This window comes from Cololabis saira, chromosome 13 (assembly GCF_033807715.1).
Source record: "Cololabis saira isolate AMF1-May2022 chromosome 13, fColSai1.1, whole genome shotgun sequence".
In the NCBI taxonomy this organism is placed as follows: domain Eukaryota; kingdom Metazoa; phylum Chordata; class Actinopteri; order Beloniformes; family Belonidae; genus Cololabis; species Cololabis saira.
In genome coordinates, this window is record NC_084599.1 from 16,846,625 (window position 1) to 16,863,405 (window position 16,781).

Below are 16,781 nucleotides of genomic sequence, written 5' to 3' on the forward strand. Positions count from 1 at the left end.
CTGCACTCCCTGCATCAGGGTAATAGCCTCTGTAAATGGCACCTGCTCAACCCACTGTGCTATACAGCCAGGGCCTCATTTCAATTTTACAGTGCTGTTTTGCTCCACAAATTTACATTGGTTCTTGTATGAAATATTTTTAGTTTATTAAAAAAATAAGGCCTGTATGTTTGAATTACATTTTGAAAGTTTGTAGCGAGGTAAAACACTGGTTTGTGTATTCACACACAGCATAGACTGAATAAAACACTCCACACACGTCCACTAAAATGAGTTACTACCAATTGTTTCCCCGGAAAACAAATAAACTGTCTCACTGCTCTTCACCGTTTTCTCCACCAGGGGGCGCCAGAGTGACGTGGCGGTGGAGAATGGACCTCGTGACGTAAATATCGCGAGACGGAAGTGAATAATTGTAGTCATTCAAAACCCCTGACATGACAAATCAAACTGAGCTGTGAAACGCATCTTCTCCTCTAAATAAGAAGACAGGTGAGTGTTTTTTGGGGGTAAACAAAGCTTCCCTTCGTGGGCAGCTTTGTAGTGTATGATGTGCAGCAGCGTGACTGAGACCAGTGTTGTTGACTGACGGCGGAGCGGAGGATGATGATGATGGTGATGATGATGATGAGGAGGAGGAAGCTGTGAATATGTGTCTAACACACTCTTCACAGGTCTCCCCTGTCGTGGGTGCAGCTCTCTGCCCTGTGTGTCTGCTGATTGTTGGACATTGCTGTGGCCTAACATGTCTGCCCTGTTTGTGCTCATGTAAACAGGTTTCCCCAGGACTCTCCTCAGCCATCAGCAACCATGGTAAGAGCTGTACATTCAACCCTCCTCTTCCACCTCCCTGTGGCATAAAACAAACACAAACATGATTTACATTCTTCAAAGGTTTTTGTTTTAGTTGACTTAATAGGGAGGCATCTTTTTGTCTTTCCTTCCTGGATTATCATGTGGTCACTGTGCAGAGTATGTGTGTAAACCGGTTGTATGAGCTCTATGAAGGCTATATTTTGACCGTACTATTTATCGAATGTTGATATTAAGACCAGCTAATTTGTTGGTTAGTTAACACAGTATGAAAATTTCAATTCAATTTTCAATTCAGTTTTATTTATACAGCGTCTATTACAACAGAAGTTGTCTCTCTAGGCTCTTTCCAGAGACCCACAACAGGAGCCCCGAGCCATTATTACATAAACATAACATAAACAATGGCAGGTAAAAGCTTTCCTAGTGGGAGAAAAACCTTAAAGGGGACCTATTGTGAAAAACACGTTTTCTCTTGCTTTAACATATATAAAGTGGTCTCCCCTCAGCCTGCCAACTCAGAGAAGGAGGAAAGAGAACAAATTCTGCAGTGTCTGTACAGCCGCCCGGATGAGCCATCCAGTGTCATGTGGCTTCTACAAGCCATTCAGATTCTGCTCCTGTCATGACGTCGTGACGTCACGACAAGAGGAGAGTTTGGCCTCCGATGCGTGAAACCACGCCCAGAACTATAAAACCGTGTAACTGCATGCAAGCGTCCGACTATCGCTTCGCACTGCGTGACATCGGACGCTCTCTGTCCATCTCCCTCCAGCCAGCTGCCACTTTATTGAGGTTTTTGTAGTGAAATGAGGAGGTATCATAGAGATAACTTCTCATTTCAACTAACTGGATCAGCCGTTCCCCATCCGTGACCGTTTCCTACAGCGCTTTCAACCGGCTTTCAACGCGAGCGACAGGAAGAAAATAGAAGCAGGGCATCCCACAAATGTTCAGCTCAAAACAGCGTGCCGCGTCGCTGCGTCGCGTTAGGACAGTCCAATAGAAAATAAAGCAATGCAATTGATTTTGTCGCTGACGCTTGCTCGCGTCGCATGCATGACACAGTGTAAAGGCTGATTTATGGTTCCGCATTACACCAACGCCGTACCCTACGCCGTAGGGTCTTCGTCGATTCAACGCAGAACCATAATTCAGGCTTAACTCCGGCGGCCGGAGCTTCCGCCATTTTTTCATAGCAATGTATCGCGTCATTCAGGCAGCCAATCAGCACAGTGACTCATTGTCATAGCCTCCCCGCCCACTCAGAATCCTGCATAGATAATGAGGTTAGAAACAGTAAAGATAAAGACATGGCCCAGAGGCTGAATTTCTAATTTATATAGGAAAAAAACAATCAAAACCTTGTTTTTAAGACATTCAAGGCCTGTTTAAAATAGACATTAAATGCCATAATAGGTCCCCTTTAAGCCAAACGGTGACAAGGAAAACTTCCCTTTAGGAGGGAATAAACCTTGAGCAGGACTAGGCTCATCATTGAGCAGGATCTGGATGTCACCAGGTCAGGATGTCAGCAGGCCTCTACCAGGCATCCATAACACAGGTGGAAGCAGCAGCGGGACAATCAGAGGGTGGGATTGCAGGTCAGCATGCAGCTTCTGAAGCTCTGGCCTGCAAACATGCACAAAGGGAAAAAGACGGGACAGACCAGCGCAACAAACTACAAGAACAATGGACAAGAAAAAAGATTGAAAGGAAAACAACTGGACTGTTTATCTTGGATTTTGGACACCAATTTTATTCATATTTCTGTTATTCATACCTGCCTATTCCACTTTAGAGTCACTGAAGCCTTTCTGAGCTTTCTTCAGGCAAAAGGCCCGAGTACACCATCCTGGACATGTTGCCAGTCCATCACACGGCCACACATAAAAACATACTCCAATAAAACAACCACTCGTCTCTAGCTCATTCCCTGTAAAACCTAGAGATGGTTGTGCGTCAAAATCCCTGGTAATCGAACCAGTTCGTCTGCCGGTGTAACAACTAAAGTGTGTGATGAGTGCATGTGAATTAGTTCTACTGTCATTCCTGTACCAAGTGGAGTTTAAATGCTCTTTCTGCTCTTGACAGCACGGCCGTGTGAAGGTTAAAACTACCGTCCAGCAGGAGGAGGAGAAGAGAAAAGAGCGTGAGAAGAAGCTGAAGATATATGTGGCTGCACGCGATGCCATCTTCTCTAAGGTCTCTCGGATTTACTTTAATTGTCTCTTTTTACCAACAAAAGTTCAGGAGACGAAAGGCTTCTTTGTGCCACAGACATAACAAACATTAAAAATATTGGTAATAGATGGGTGGTTTTGGTCTTTTCGATGGATTTCTTTACCAGAAACCTTTTAACCTGCTTGTTGCTGTTCCTATTTGCTGTCTTCATCCTCTCTATTTTCTCCTGTGTATCAGAGGAAGGATGGTGTTTTTGACGAAGAGGCTCTCCAGCTGACTCAGGAGCTCCTATCATCTAATCCTGACTTTGCAACCCTCTGGAACTACAGGAGAGAAGTCCTAATGAACCTGGAAACTGTCAAGTGAGATTATTTGCAGTTATTTTCCCAACTGTGGCTCCACAGTATTCTGATTTACGTATACAAAAAAACAAACATTTGAATGAATGAATGAATGAAAAACTTTATTTCGAACATGCTAAAAAATATATATTTAAACCAAAGAACAATAGTTAAATAATAATCATGATAAATACAGTATAATACAAATCATAACAATCATAAACAAAAACATGCCTCACTGGCTTTTTTTTTCTTTTTCTTTTTCTTCCTTTTTTTGCATGCTCGAAACGGAGCAGGGAGAAGTTAAAAAACTTATTTAGCCCTGCCCCGGTTATTTACAACACAACACACATTTCAAATCCAACAGGTTCATGAAGGTTTTGTTTCTTGATGTCTGCTTTAGAGATCCTGATGACCTGCAGAAGATTTACGAGGCTGAGCTTTTATTTGTGGAGTCTTGCCTCCGCATCAATCCAAAGTCGTACGGCAGCTGGCACCACCGAGGTTGGGTCTCGGCCCGTTTGCCTAAACCAGATTGGGCCAGAGAGCTGAGCCTGTGTGATCGCTGCTTGAGCCTTGACGAACGCAACTGTGAGTAGAGAGCTGAATTGGCAGTGCCGCTCTGTTTTTCCACCTGTTGCTGATGGCATTTTTTTCCCCATCTGTACTAGTCCATTGCTGGGATTACCGGCGACTGGTCGTGAAGATATCTGGCGTGCCAGTGGACCAGGAGTTGGAGTTTACCAATCGTCTCATCGGATCCAACTTCTCCAATTACTCCAGCTGGCACTACCGCAGCACCCTGCTGCCGCTGTTACACCCAGAGTCTCCCGAACTGCCCTCCCCGTGTCACCAGCCTCCTCGATCCTCCCCTCCGCCGTCTCCACAAACCCACTCCCACCGTGTCTGCGAAGAGCAGCTCCTCAAAGGTAAACATCGGCAGTCTGCAATGTGCAGTAGCAACAGATAGGGGGTGGTCTTAGTCTGCACAGTTACTCTCAGCAGTTGTGCTTGGCATTTGATCTCTGGCCTCTGTTCAGCATGTTTAACCTCAGGCTTTTACCTTTTTTCTCAGAATATGAACTCGTTCAGAATGCTTTCTTCACCGACCCCAACGACCAGAGTGCCTGGTTCTACTATCGCTGGTTATTAGGCAGAGGTATGTCATGTGTGATTGTTTCTTTATTTTGACTCTTCATTTTTTTATTTATTCATAATTTATGCTTCTGGGACGGAAGTAATGGGAGACGACCCGGTCTCCAAAAGACCATGTTAAGAAAAAGAAAACAGTTTACCTTTGTCCTCTTCTAACAATAGTGTGACACAAAACAAGAAAATGATTGACATGCAAAAGTTTAGCCCCCCAAAAAACAATCGAGACCAAAATGATTTGCAGAGGTTCAGATCTTGCTTAGATTATATATCTATCTCTGTCAGCTGGGTGGCGGAGCCACAATAAGTCCCTCGTGAGACAATTGCTTAAAAAAAAAAAGCTCAGATTTTCCTTGGATTATATAAACTATGCCTTTTTTTTTTTTAAATCTTCTCAAAACCTATCCCAATAGCCTTGGGCTTTTCTGAAAATCTGATAAAAGGCATTGAAAAGCAATAAGCATGACCAGAAATCAGAGTTTTACACCCACACACAAAGTCATTTTCTTAGGTGAATGAAGTCTCTAGTAATGCAGCTGCAGCAGTCACTACACAACAACCATCAAGAAGGATATTAAATAAATGGCACATAGAAAAAAGAAAATAACTTCTGCAGTGTCAAATTGCAACATGCTTTTCATGTTACTATGAACCAATAATATGCTATTTAGCAAGTGGTCTACTATTGAACAAAATAAAGTGTTTAATAAGTTATTATACAGTGTTAATCTATCTACATGTGAAACTAATTATAAGGGATTTTTTGTGAATACAACGAAGGTCATGGGAAAACAGCAAAGGTCCTAGGCAGCTGTTTTCTCAGGTAAAAATGTACCAAAGGAATGGCATTTAACAAAAGGGTGGAATATAGCTATGGAGCTAGAACAGTCTCATAATTAGCAAATGCACACACCGATCCACAAATGCATAGGACAAGTTTCACAAATGCACAGAACAATTCACACGTGCGTAGGACAAGATCCACAAATGTATTTTTGATGCGCACACAAATATAACCCGATTTACAAACGTTTTTTTGTCTGTAAGCTGCGCTGGATTTGCGTATGACTTTTGAGACTCCCCTGACGTGACTCGATCCACAAATACGTTTTTTTTTTTTTACACGGAAGGATCTGCAACCAATCAGATTTCTTCCTTTGTTTCAGCCAATCATAAGAGCGCACCCCACGTGGGGGACGACTTACTCGTAAACCAATCAGATTAAAGGGGCGGATACACCTGCTGTTTGAACTGCGTTCGTTTAGAAAAGTGATTAATATTTGGAGTTGGTGGAGTAAAGATAAATAAACAAGACAGCACCACGGGATGGAGAGGAGATCACTGCTCTGCTTTTCTTGTGATCTCGGTAAAGAAAACAGCGCGATCGGAGATGGTTTGTCGGGCCGTTCAACCAGAGCCGTCTGGAGACTGGAGAGCTCTTAGTTCTGCCGATGCAGGTAATTGATGATGAGAAACAGCGGAGATATTTCTTGGGCTACAGCAGCAGAAGACCACACCGGGTGTCACTCCTGTTGGCTAAGAACAGGAAACTGAGTCTCGATGAGTCTCCATTTCTGCTGCGACATTCAGATGGTTGGGTCAGAATTTGGCGTCAACAACATGAAAGCATGAATCCATCCTGCCTTGTACCAACAGTTCAGGTGGTGGTGGTGGTGTAATGGTTTGGGGGATATTTTCCTGGGACACTTTGGGCCCATTAGTACCAAGAGAGCATCATGTCAACACCACAGCTGACCTGATTATTGTTGCTGACCATGTCCATCCCTTTATGACCACAGTGTACCATCTTCTGATGCTACTTCCAGCAGGATAACGCACAAATCATCTCAGACTGATTTGTTGAACATGACAGTGTGTTCACTACTCAAACAGCCTCCACAGTCACCAGATCTCAGTCAGATAGAGCACCTTTGGGATGTGGTGGAACGGAGATTCCGATCGTGGATGTGCAGACGAAAAATCTGCAGCAACTGCGTGATGCTGTCAGGTCAATATGGACCAAACTCTCTGAGTAAAGTTTCAAGAACCTTGTTGAATTTATGCCACGAAGGATTGAGGCAGTTCTGAAGGCAAAAGGGGGTCCAACCCAGTACTAGGTGTACCTAATAAATTGGCCGGTGAGGGTATATGGCTTCTGTATGATACTAAATAGACTATAAACTTCTCCTCTGAGCCAAAACTGATTTAAAATGATCTGATGCCAAATGGAAAACTGTTCTATTAATTATTATTATTAACCAAAATTTGAAATTCTTATGATATAGTGTTGCATTATGGCCCTTTTCCACTAGTACCTGCTCAGCTTGCTTCTACCTGCCACGCACCCGTCTTGCACTTTTCCACTACGGGCCAAGGCGGGCCGCGCCGCGCCAAGCAGATACTTTTTCTGTAACCATTCTGCCGAGGTTCTAACCGGGCTGAGCCGTGACTATTTCTGACGTCACCACCCTCCACGCCTCTGATTGGTCGGGGGGCGAGGCCGTCAGACGTTTGAATCAGGAAGCGGGAGTCAGCGCGAGAGCGACTCGCGGCTCGCTGCGATTTTATTATAAAGCGCAAAACGTCTGTTTGGTGATCCAACTCTGAGGTGCAGATGTTCATAAACCTGGTGGCTGACGAGAGAATTAAAAAAGGGATGTAGACGGGCTGTTTTACTCTCAGCCGCTCAAGGCTCCAGCTGATTTCTGATCAGCGCCGACTTGAACAAAGCGGTTGCGCAATCGAGTACGTCACAACAGCTTCACCCCAACCTGCCCACTTCTCCCCTGGCTGTGGAAAAACAAACGGGGACAAAATGGGTAGAGGCGTGACGAGCCGAGTCGGGCTGAGTAAGCACTAGTGGAAAAGCGCCATTAGTGCCTATAGCGTGGGCAGCTTCCACATCTGGAAAGGAACAATCAATACTGAAATGTACATTGAGAAACAAATGCTCCCATCCAGACATCTCTTATGTAGAAGGCCTCACATATTTCAGCTAGACGGTGCTAAGCCACATATTGCATCCATCACAACAGCACGGCACAGGAGAAGAGCCTCGGTGCTGAACTGTCCTGCCTGCAGTCCAGACCTTTCACCAGCAGAAAACGTTTGGTGCTTCACAAAATGAAAAATCCAGCAACAAAGGCTCAGGATGTTGAGCAGCTTGTTTGGCCATGTACAGTATGTATGCCAAAAAAAAACAGACTGTTATTTGGCTGCAAAACACATATCCAAGTTGTGAAACCTTCTAAAAGTGTGTGTGTGTATGTGTGTGTTTTATTTGTTTATTTTTTTTGATAATTTATTTGTCAACTGTAGAAAAGGTCAGAATAGTAATCCTGGCAGGACGCTGTGTAGCTGAACTGTTGAGCCGGGGCCGCAGCTGCAGAGGCCCCGCTGTAGCTGACCTGCATTTAAGTCCTTCCCTGTGATCCTCTGCTGTATCTCTGTCCCTGTTTTACTGTTTTCTTTCAAAACTTCAAGGCAAGTAGAGCCTAAGAAAGGGGATCTTTTCTGATATTAAGTTGCCTCCAGTCCAAGTCGTCAATGTAAATGTCGCGCACTGTGTTTTTTACTCAAACATGAGTTTCAGACATGTAAATGTATTTTTTAAATATTTTTTACAGCGGAGCGCGAAGAGATGATAAGCTGTGTGTACGTCAGCCGGGAGGAGGAGAGAGTCGCTGTCGCCTTCTCCAGGCCTGTCAATGTCGGTATCCTCATGATCAATCCCACAAACAGAATGCCATAATAATGTCCTGCATGTGCATATCAAAGAAAGTAAATCCTGCTTCACTAGACTAAAACATTTGCTCACAAATTCTCATTTTAAAACTGCACATGATTTTTCATGAGTGCAATTTAGTGACTAATAACTGTTAAAGTGAAGTGTTTTTCAGGAGGTTTTTTTTAAAGAGCGAGATTAATTGGCCACTTCTTTAATAGTCCACTTCAGCCGGCTCTGATTGACAGGATTCAGCCCTGCGTTGTTCAACACCAGACACAGCATGTTGTTGAACTTCATGAATTTAATTTCATAATATGTTCAACACATTTGTATTTAAGTTAAGCAAATCTGTGTTTTATAACTAAGTGTAGAAGGAAATTGGCCTGAGATGTTGGCCTTCGGCTCTCCTGGTTTTCCAAAAACAAGTTTTGGTATCAGCCGCAGAAACACCCATGTGGGTCAGCCTGTAGTTCTGTTGGTAATTTAAAGGCATTCATCTACTACTGTTGTACTGAAAACAAGTTTTCTCCCCTCCCTTGTTCTGTCAGGCGCAGTCCGTCGGCCTGCTCCTGGTCCTGGACGGCAAACCTCAGAGAGTGGAGTGGAGCAGTGTCCACCCACGCTTTAAACACAGTCCTGTCTGGGTATCCTTTTTCATATAAACCACCTACTGACTTTCACTTCAGCTGATCCGGGTGCAGGATCCGGGTTTGACATTCATTTCACTCTTCAAATATCAATGTCGCAGAATCCAAGAGAACAAGAAGGTGTTCGGTTTTCTTCTGTGGAACTTCACGGTTACCTCTCCCACACAAGTGATGAGGGAATTCCTGTCATGCATCTAAACTCATCAGCACGCAGGGACAAGTTTTCATCAGACAGGCAGCTGAAGTGGATTCTTGGTTTTTATAAAGAATCTGTTAAAGTGAAGTGTTTTTCAGCAGGTCACTGAATCCCTGTCAGCTCCTCGGCCTCCACCGAGTCCCTCAAGGCTGAGTTAGAAAAGCGTTGCACCATCAGTCCAAAATGGAAAATCATGAATGAAAATCAATTTATTCTGTCTTTTTGCAGAGAAAAACAAACACTTTTTTAATTATTCATTTCGTGCTTAGCATTAGGTTGTCTGTAGTATTTTAGTATCTTAATACCATTCTGGTTGCCAACACTCAAACTTCGGGGTTGAGGAAAAGGTTGCAGCTCCTCAGATGACCAATAGAGGCTGGCTCCAATAAGACTCCACTCACTCCCATGTTAAAATGTCCAACCATCATATTTCAACAAACAGTTTTGGTCTCCATTGCTAAATTTTACATCTGCGAAAACTGTACAGGTCATTTGTTTGTTTTGTTTTCCTAGCACATCAGGTACATTTATAAAAAGCAACACATTCATGTGTAATCGGGGTGTGATTGATTGATTGATTAGCAGCTGGCAGAGCCAATTGGTGACTTTTTCCATTTTGCGCTTATAATGGTAATGACTTCTGAGCTGTGACTAAAGACCTAGCTAAGCATAAGCGTTTTTGTGCCGGCTTTACGGCTCAGTGTGAGGGGAAAAAAGAGGCTTCAGAAGGACTCTTCAGAAAAAGTGTGGTTTTACAGAGGGTCTGTTCCTGGTGGAGTCTGGTTAAATGGTCTCTCAGGCGTGATGGTGCAAGACAGGCACACCTCCTCTGGTGGAAGTTCCTCCAGGTCGTCATGGCTGAAACGATCAGCCTCAGATAGGCGAGATGGGAAGCACAATAGCAGAGCGGCGTTCAGGCATTTCCATGAATACCTTGCTAGGTTCAGGTCAGGACGTTGGCTGAATAATTGCACCACTTTTACAGCATTTTTCCAAAGCTTGCAGGCCTAACCTTTTCCTCTGCAAAAAAGGAAAGTTTGCTAAAGATCATGAAAACAAGCCTGGAGGGTGTTTGCTCGGAACTGTATCATTGTGAATATGCAGTTCTGACGGTGTAGCGGAGCTGGGAGAGTGGTGATACCAACCTGCAGGAGAACATTACGGGTAACACATACAGGATGCAGAAGTCCAGCAGAGGAGAAATATTCTCTCTGCAATGAACTGCACAAATATGTTGCTCAACCTGAAAGTGGATGGTGAGAAGTTGAAAACGTGTCAAAGCAACAGCATAATATCATTTTATATAACATGAGTAAACCTAAAAAACAACTTCTGACTCTGGAATTCTTTCAGAACAGATGACGTAAAAAAAAAAGATGTTTTTTAACATAAAATACGGTTAGATTGCATTTAATGATGACTGTCATGCTTCAGGCTTCCTGGAACGCCACGCACACTTTTCTGTCCATGTCTGATACGGTCTTGCTTCACAGGTCTGCATACGTTTCTCTCAACCGTGAGAGATCTTTTCTCTCTTCTCTGCCTCACATCCTCACCAGCGAGCCCATGTTCGTCCTTGTTGTGTGGTCAGTCAGCGTTCAGCTAAACTAACAGAAGTATCCCAGGAACCTCTGATGAACTGCCGGGATTTACTCCTTTCCCTTTAGCATTTTTCAGAGCACTAGGCATCACTTTGAATCTACACATTTCAGCCCTCGAGGTTCATTAATCCATCATTTTACATTTGTAACGCTCTTTAGGACTTTACGTTGTGTGAACACCTATTGAAGTCATTAAAAAAGAGAACCAGTAATTAAAACATATCCTAAGAGGGGAAAAACTGTTCTTTTTGTTCCATCATTGCCAGTTTCAAGTGTGCTTCTCTTTGAGAGGATTACATTATTTTTTTCTAAACCACTCGTGAAATATTGCATCTTTTTTTTTTTTTTTTTTTTTGCATGTCCAGATTAATTTATTCAAGTCTCACTCCTTTTTGCAGTTGTGTTCTATTTGTTGGCTCGTCCAATCTGTTGTTTTGACTCTTGAAAGGAAAAGGACTCTTTGTCAATGGAGACCGCAGGTTCATTTAAAGTCAATAGCTTTCTTTTCTGGTTATGGAATGAATAATTCCTGCTTTGCCTCTTCCTAACCTTAACGTCTGATCAGATCTGCGACCTCCCTCCTGGAACCATTAACGACATCGCTAACGAGCACAATCTGACGGTGCACTGGACTGAAAAGCACACTCACCGGGACTGTGCTCTTTATACAGGTGACCCACACAGCCTGGTTTGGATAATATTCTAATAGAGGCTGCGTGTCATCAGGCTTCATTACAGCATAAACTTGTCTCCGCAGGTCGAACTGAGAGCTGGTGCCGGGACACGGCCACCGATCAGGAACTTTTCAGGTAGTGTTTTGTCAAGACGGCAACACTTTTTTTAGTTTATTTAAGGACTTAGGGCCCGATTTACTAAGATCCTAAATAAAGAGTACTAAATTGCGTGTGCACTGAAAAAGTTTGCGCGTGCTGTTTGCGTGTGGTTTGCGGGTGATCAACTAAGATTGCGTGCGCAATTGATAACAGGTGCAAACTGCAGTATTTAAATGAGGTGTTGCGCGTCTTAAGGTTTGCGAGCGCAAACTCTGCGCCATGGAGTCTGGATGGAATGCACAGTACAAGTCACAAGCGCAAAATGAAATTTGACGAGTTGGAGTTAGAGATATTAGTGGAAGAGGCAAATAAACACATTCATGAACTACAGCAAAGAAATTTAAACATTACCAAAAGAAACGCAATATCGGAGAAAACCTGCGATAGAATAAATGCAGTTGGTAACACAAAAAACGTCTGGTTTTTCATATTTCAATTTTAGGCACAGATCAAAAATACGAAATAGAAAAACGGGCCACCGGACTGAATTTGATTTTAATATTGAATTGGTCGGGTTTACGTGACCCGGCGGTGCTCGGCATGATCTGAGGAGAAAAAGACAATCAGACACAGAACTGGAGAGCGCCTTGAATTATCTATTTATGAGTTAAGTTTTTATTCAGATGTCCACAGTATATTGCAAATATTATATAGCAAACACTGACAGTAAATGTGTGACAGACGGGACCATCATATGGCCGTTGATTTAACGCAGAACCATAATTCAGGCGAAGCTGCAGTCTGTCTGCGCTGATCCTGACACAGCGGGTCGGAGCGGATTTGGTCATGATGTTTAACCTGTGTTTTGTGATTAATAAGCACGGGTTTTAATTAAATGTAATTTACGAAGGATGATTTCACGTTCAATAAGATAAGTAATCAATAAAATACAAAGTTTTGGCACAAAGGCTTGGCCTGCTTGTGGGCGAGTGGAGACTCGAGTGGGACAATAAAAGAAGGTGGCAAGATATAAGGCGAAGAACTAAAGAAAAAGTGGCCTTTAATAAAACTTGTGCAACCATTTTTAAAATAGCATGCAGCAGAATAAAGACTCTCTCTCTGCGTATTCTTTGATTTTGGATGTCGCCTCCTTGCCACAATAACAGCAGCAGCAGATTAGCACCTTCCTTTCGAACGTATTAAATACAGACGCAATCACAATACGCGCAATTACTTTCAGGCTTGGTAAATCTCATTGCGCGTGGTAAATGGAGCAATTTGCATCTTCCCCTCCCAGTATTTAGGATTTCTGCCGGGTACGCCCCATATTGATTATTCATCAGGGCAAAAGTACTAAATGAATTGCGTGTGCAATTTTGCGCATTTGAGAGACGCAGTCGTCTTTGCACGCTGTTAGTAGATCAGCTGGCACTTTGGTTTGCGGGTGCTGTCAAGTTTGCACAGGTTTTAACACACGCAAACCTTTAGTAAATCGGGCCCTTAGAGGAAGATGTACTCCTTTTTTGCAGGAGCGAACTCTCAGTGGAGAAGACGTCAGTGTTGCAGTCGGAACTACAGTCGGTCAAGCAGCTGCAGGAACTGGAGCCACTTAACAAATGTTAGTGCAGCCCACTGACTCAACAGAGACGCAGACGATACTAAAGTTTGCTGGTTTTACTTGTAGCTGCTGACTGTTCTCTTTATCTCCGAAGGGTGCTTACTGACCATCATCCTCCTGATGAGGGCACTAGACCCTCTGGGATACGAGAAGGAGACACTTGCTCACTTCCAAACACTCAAAGTGAGTCAAATCCACACGCAGCACACTCTGGCACAGGCAGGGATGTATTTGCTCATGTCGCCGAACGAATGCTTTTCTCGTTGTCCCAGGAGGTCGACTCCATGCGCTCTGCATATTACAGCGACCTGTGCAGCAAGTTCATGATCGAAAACACGATCCTGAAAATGGAGTACGCTGAAGTGCGGGTCTTCAGTATTTCTGACCGGGTCAGTTCAGAACTCTAATAAGAAATGGGATTTGAAATACACCAAAAATAAAGGTAAAGCTGTGTTTTCTATAAAAGGAGATGGTGGAAAGTAATCCCTTGTTGTTTTTTTTATTTCCTCCAGAACCTGACCACTTTATGCCACCTGGACCAGCTGTTACTGGTCACTCATATCAATCTGTCCTCCAATCAGCTGCAGCGCCTGACTCCTCAGTTTGCTATGTTGCAGTGTCTGGAGGTGATTAAAGCTGAAATTTTCAATTTAAATATATTTCCTTCTCTCTCTCTCTCTCTCTCTTTCTCTCTCTCTCTCTTTTTTCAAAAAAATGATTCATTGATATATTTACATATTTTTGGGCCTCACCTGATGGATGAGTGGGGAAAAGGACATGTATTGACTTTGTATTTTCAGTAACTGCATAACTCCTTCACACTTGCAGGTCCTGGAAGCTGATAACAACTCTATTGAAAACCTGGAGGGAATCTTTCACCTTCACAAACTGGAGGAACTCTCCTTGAAGAATAATAGTATCCTTGATTCATGTATCTGCTAAAGGCATCCTGCCCCTGAGATTTGTGTTCATCCTCACCAGTGTCGCAAGAAGGATCACGTCAAATTGTGGTCTTTCTTGTGCCTTTCACAGTGTACAAGCGACTGCATAAATGTGTGAGTATTCTGTGAAAGGCTCGGCCCTGAGAAACAGGCCCAAAAGACTGCGAGCGGCTGATGGTGTGACGTAAAAGACACAGCACACCGCAGGAGCAGCAGTGATGAAGTATATGAAACTGTGGTAGGATCAGTGCATACTGTACATACCGGTAGTTGTAAAGTAAACTATGAGACACAAGTGTTTTGAAGTGTTTGGAGTAGAATAATAAAATAAAGGAAGTCTGCAGTTTTACAAAGCAGCAGCATCGTTAAAGAGGGAAGAGAAACCCATTATTGTTCCAGACCTCTGTCCCCCTTCGTGCTTCACTTCCACTTGTACTCGTGAAGAAATTAGGAAATTTGCAGGTTTGAACATGCACATTACAAGTGAGGATTGAGGGCTCTATGATGGCTCTATGACCTACATCTAGAAGGGGAAAAAAACATCACATATCAGGGTTTTATTTTTCATCAGTTCTCGTGATAAGTTGTTTGTCGTTTTTTTTTTATACAGAAGTTTGTTTTCATGAACCTAAACGCACAGAAATCTCTGCCGTGGCGGATCTCCAGCCTCTGGCCTCCTGCCCCAAGCTGAAGCGCCTTGATCTCCGGGGCAACCCCGTCACTCACACGGCCAACGTGGAGTCTGCGTTAGCCGAGCTGCTGCCCTCGGTCACGGACCTGCTGCTCTGATCAGACGGAGGGCAGGAATCACTGCCGTCCCCGTCCCCGTCCCCGTTGTTCACTCGTCCTCTGCTGTGTTTGGCTGTGAAATGAGCAAGTGGGTGTTTTTATTATTGTTTTTATTTTTTTTTTAAAGTGTCTTGCATACCTGTTCCTTTTTCATCGTGTTGTTGTTGTTTTCTCTTTGGGGGAGAATGTAAGTCACAGCTAACTTTGAGGCTCAGGCAGCCTGACACTTTTGGGCATATGTCAGAAACCCATCTAACACTTCACCCACGGGCTCTGTGTTGATGTGCGTGTGCGAGCGAGTGCATACTAACCAACATTTTGTTTCCTCGTGTACATGTGTGTGAATGTCCTACACAAAAATGCATGCAGAAACATTGATTAGAGCAAATCAGATAGGGGTGGGAATGCAGCATTGCTGGTTTATTGCTTCCATGGGATTTAACGGATGGATGAAGAGAGCGTCACATACTGTAGTTCTCATATACATCTTTAGGAGATTGTGTAAAGCAGCTCAACTATGACATTACTCTGTTGCACAGTAACTCACTGATCCATGAATAAATGGCACATGTTGTGTCACTGCCTTCCAACAGACTTCATGTGTGGTACTTTTTCTTTTTGTTGATTTGGTACAGGATTCTTTAAATGGATCTTTAAAAATAAATGTTTAGTTTTATGTTTACGGAGCACAATACAGCATACCTGCATGATTTATATGCTTGGCGTTTGTCCTCTTAATACTGACTCACTTTTCCATGGATTTATGAGGACATACAAGCTTGAATTTGTTACTTCATTTGCACATAATGACGTAAATGAAAGGTGTGCAGGTGCCACCAGTGGCGTGTCACCTGGTTCAGCCTGATTCAACCCCACAGTCATTGTTCGTTTGTTTTCTTTCTTCATTTCATGGATTAGATTTTGCAACACATCAAGCATTTAATGGCCGTTATATCAGAGTAAAACAAACACTATCTCTTTGGGAGTGTCAAGTGAAATGAGTCTGGAACACAAACACACCTTTCAGTTCCACAGAAGCAAGTCACATCTGTTTCTTACTCAATCAGGAACTATACTGTGTGTACTATACCCGCATTGCCTCAGTAAGTTCCTTCATAGGAATTTAAACGTATGTCAAAGCAATAATTGGAACACGGTGGTCTGCTGTGGTGACCCAAATATGCTAAAGTTGCCTTTTATTGGTTTTAGTTTTTATAACTAACTGAACAAGAGTCTGTGTAGAAATCAATTAGAAGCCACATGAGAATGTTTACAGAAAATGGATCAAGTTTACAATTTTGGTCTGAACTGGGGTTTTTCTTTTTTTTTATCTAATTAGAAATACCGAGTACTTATTGTACTTTGCTCTGCAGAGCAGACTTTTGGCAGAATTGAATAACATATCTCATATCAGCAGTAAATAGTGAAAGTTCAGAAATGGTTAATCTCATAAATCCATATTTTATTCAAAGTAGGACATAGAACATGCATAAAATGTCAAATCTGAGTCATTCTGCCATTTAAGTAATGAATATTAGCTCATTTTAACTTTGTCGGCAACATGCAAAACAAAAGTTGGAAACATTCGCATTACTGCAATGAAGGAAAATCTTCCATTACATTAGGTTTACTTGAAACAAGTTAGTATTATGATGCAATTACTGTCTACAAATTGCAAAACAAGTTCAAATACTGTATTTTCTGATGTTCTGAACTTTGGAGTTTCTCATCATCCACAGTTCATAAAATCAAAAGGATCCAGGAGTCTGGAGAAATCGCTGTCAATAGAAAACACGATGGAAAATCAATACTGGAAGCCTGTGATCTTCAGGACTTAAGGCAGCGCTCCTTTTAAAACAGTTTAATGGAAATCACTGCATCTCTCAACACTTCCAGAAATCACTAAGAACACAGCTGCTGCTGTCCACCAATGTCCACAAATATATGGCATTTACCTTTGAAGCAAAGTACCTCCATTTCCAGGGGGTCTTAAGCATTT

General features: G+C 42.9%; 1 protein-coding gene across 1 annotated transcript; it reads left to right on the forward strand.

Moving 5' to 3' along the window:
* Nucleotides 1-392: 392 nt before the first annotated feature.
* rabggta (Rab geranylgeranyltransferase subunit alpha) lies at nucleotides 393-15,374 on the forward strand. The gene is made up of 17 exons (XM_061738021.1): nucleotides 393-492; nucleotides 777-813; nucleotides 2,908-3,018; nucleotides 3,235-3,359; nucleotides 3,742-3,929; nucleotides 4,010-4,267; nucleotides 4,414-4,497; nucleotides 8,117-8,199; nucleotides 8,766-8,861; nucleotides 11,227-11,332; nucleotides 11,419-11,470; nucleotides 12,964-13,052; nucleotides 13,147-13,235; nucleotides 13,325-13,441; nucleotides 13,565-13,678; nucleotides 13,881-13,968; nucleotides 14,634-15,374. Exons 2-17 carry the CDS (start codon nucleotides 811-813, stop codon nucleotides 14,780-14,782), a joined length of 1,752 nt encoding a protein of 583 aa, XP_061594005.1. The 5' UTR covers nucleotides 393-492; nucleotides 777-810; the 3' UTR covers nucleotides 14,783-15,374.
* Nucleotides 15,375-16,781: the final 1,407 nt, after the last annotated feature.

Coding starts and splice junctions, on each gene's coding strand:
- rabggta (XM_061738021.1), top strand. Junction 13,679..13,880: donor CTATGTTGCAGTGTCTGGAG/GTGATTAAAGCT, acceptor TCACACTTGCAG/GTCCTGGAAGCTGATAACAA. Junction 13,969..14,633: donor ACTCTCCTTGAAGAATAATA/GTATCCTTGATT, acceptor CTAAACGCACAG/AAATCTCTGCCGTGGCGGAT.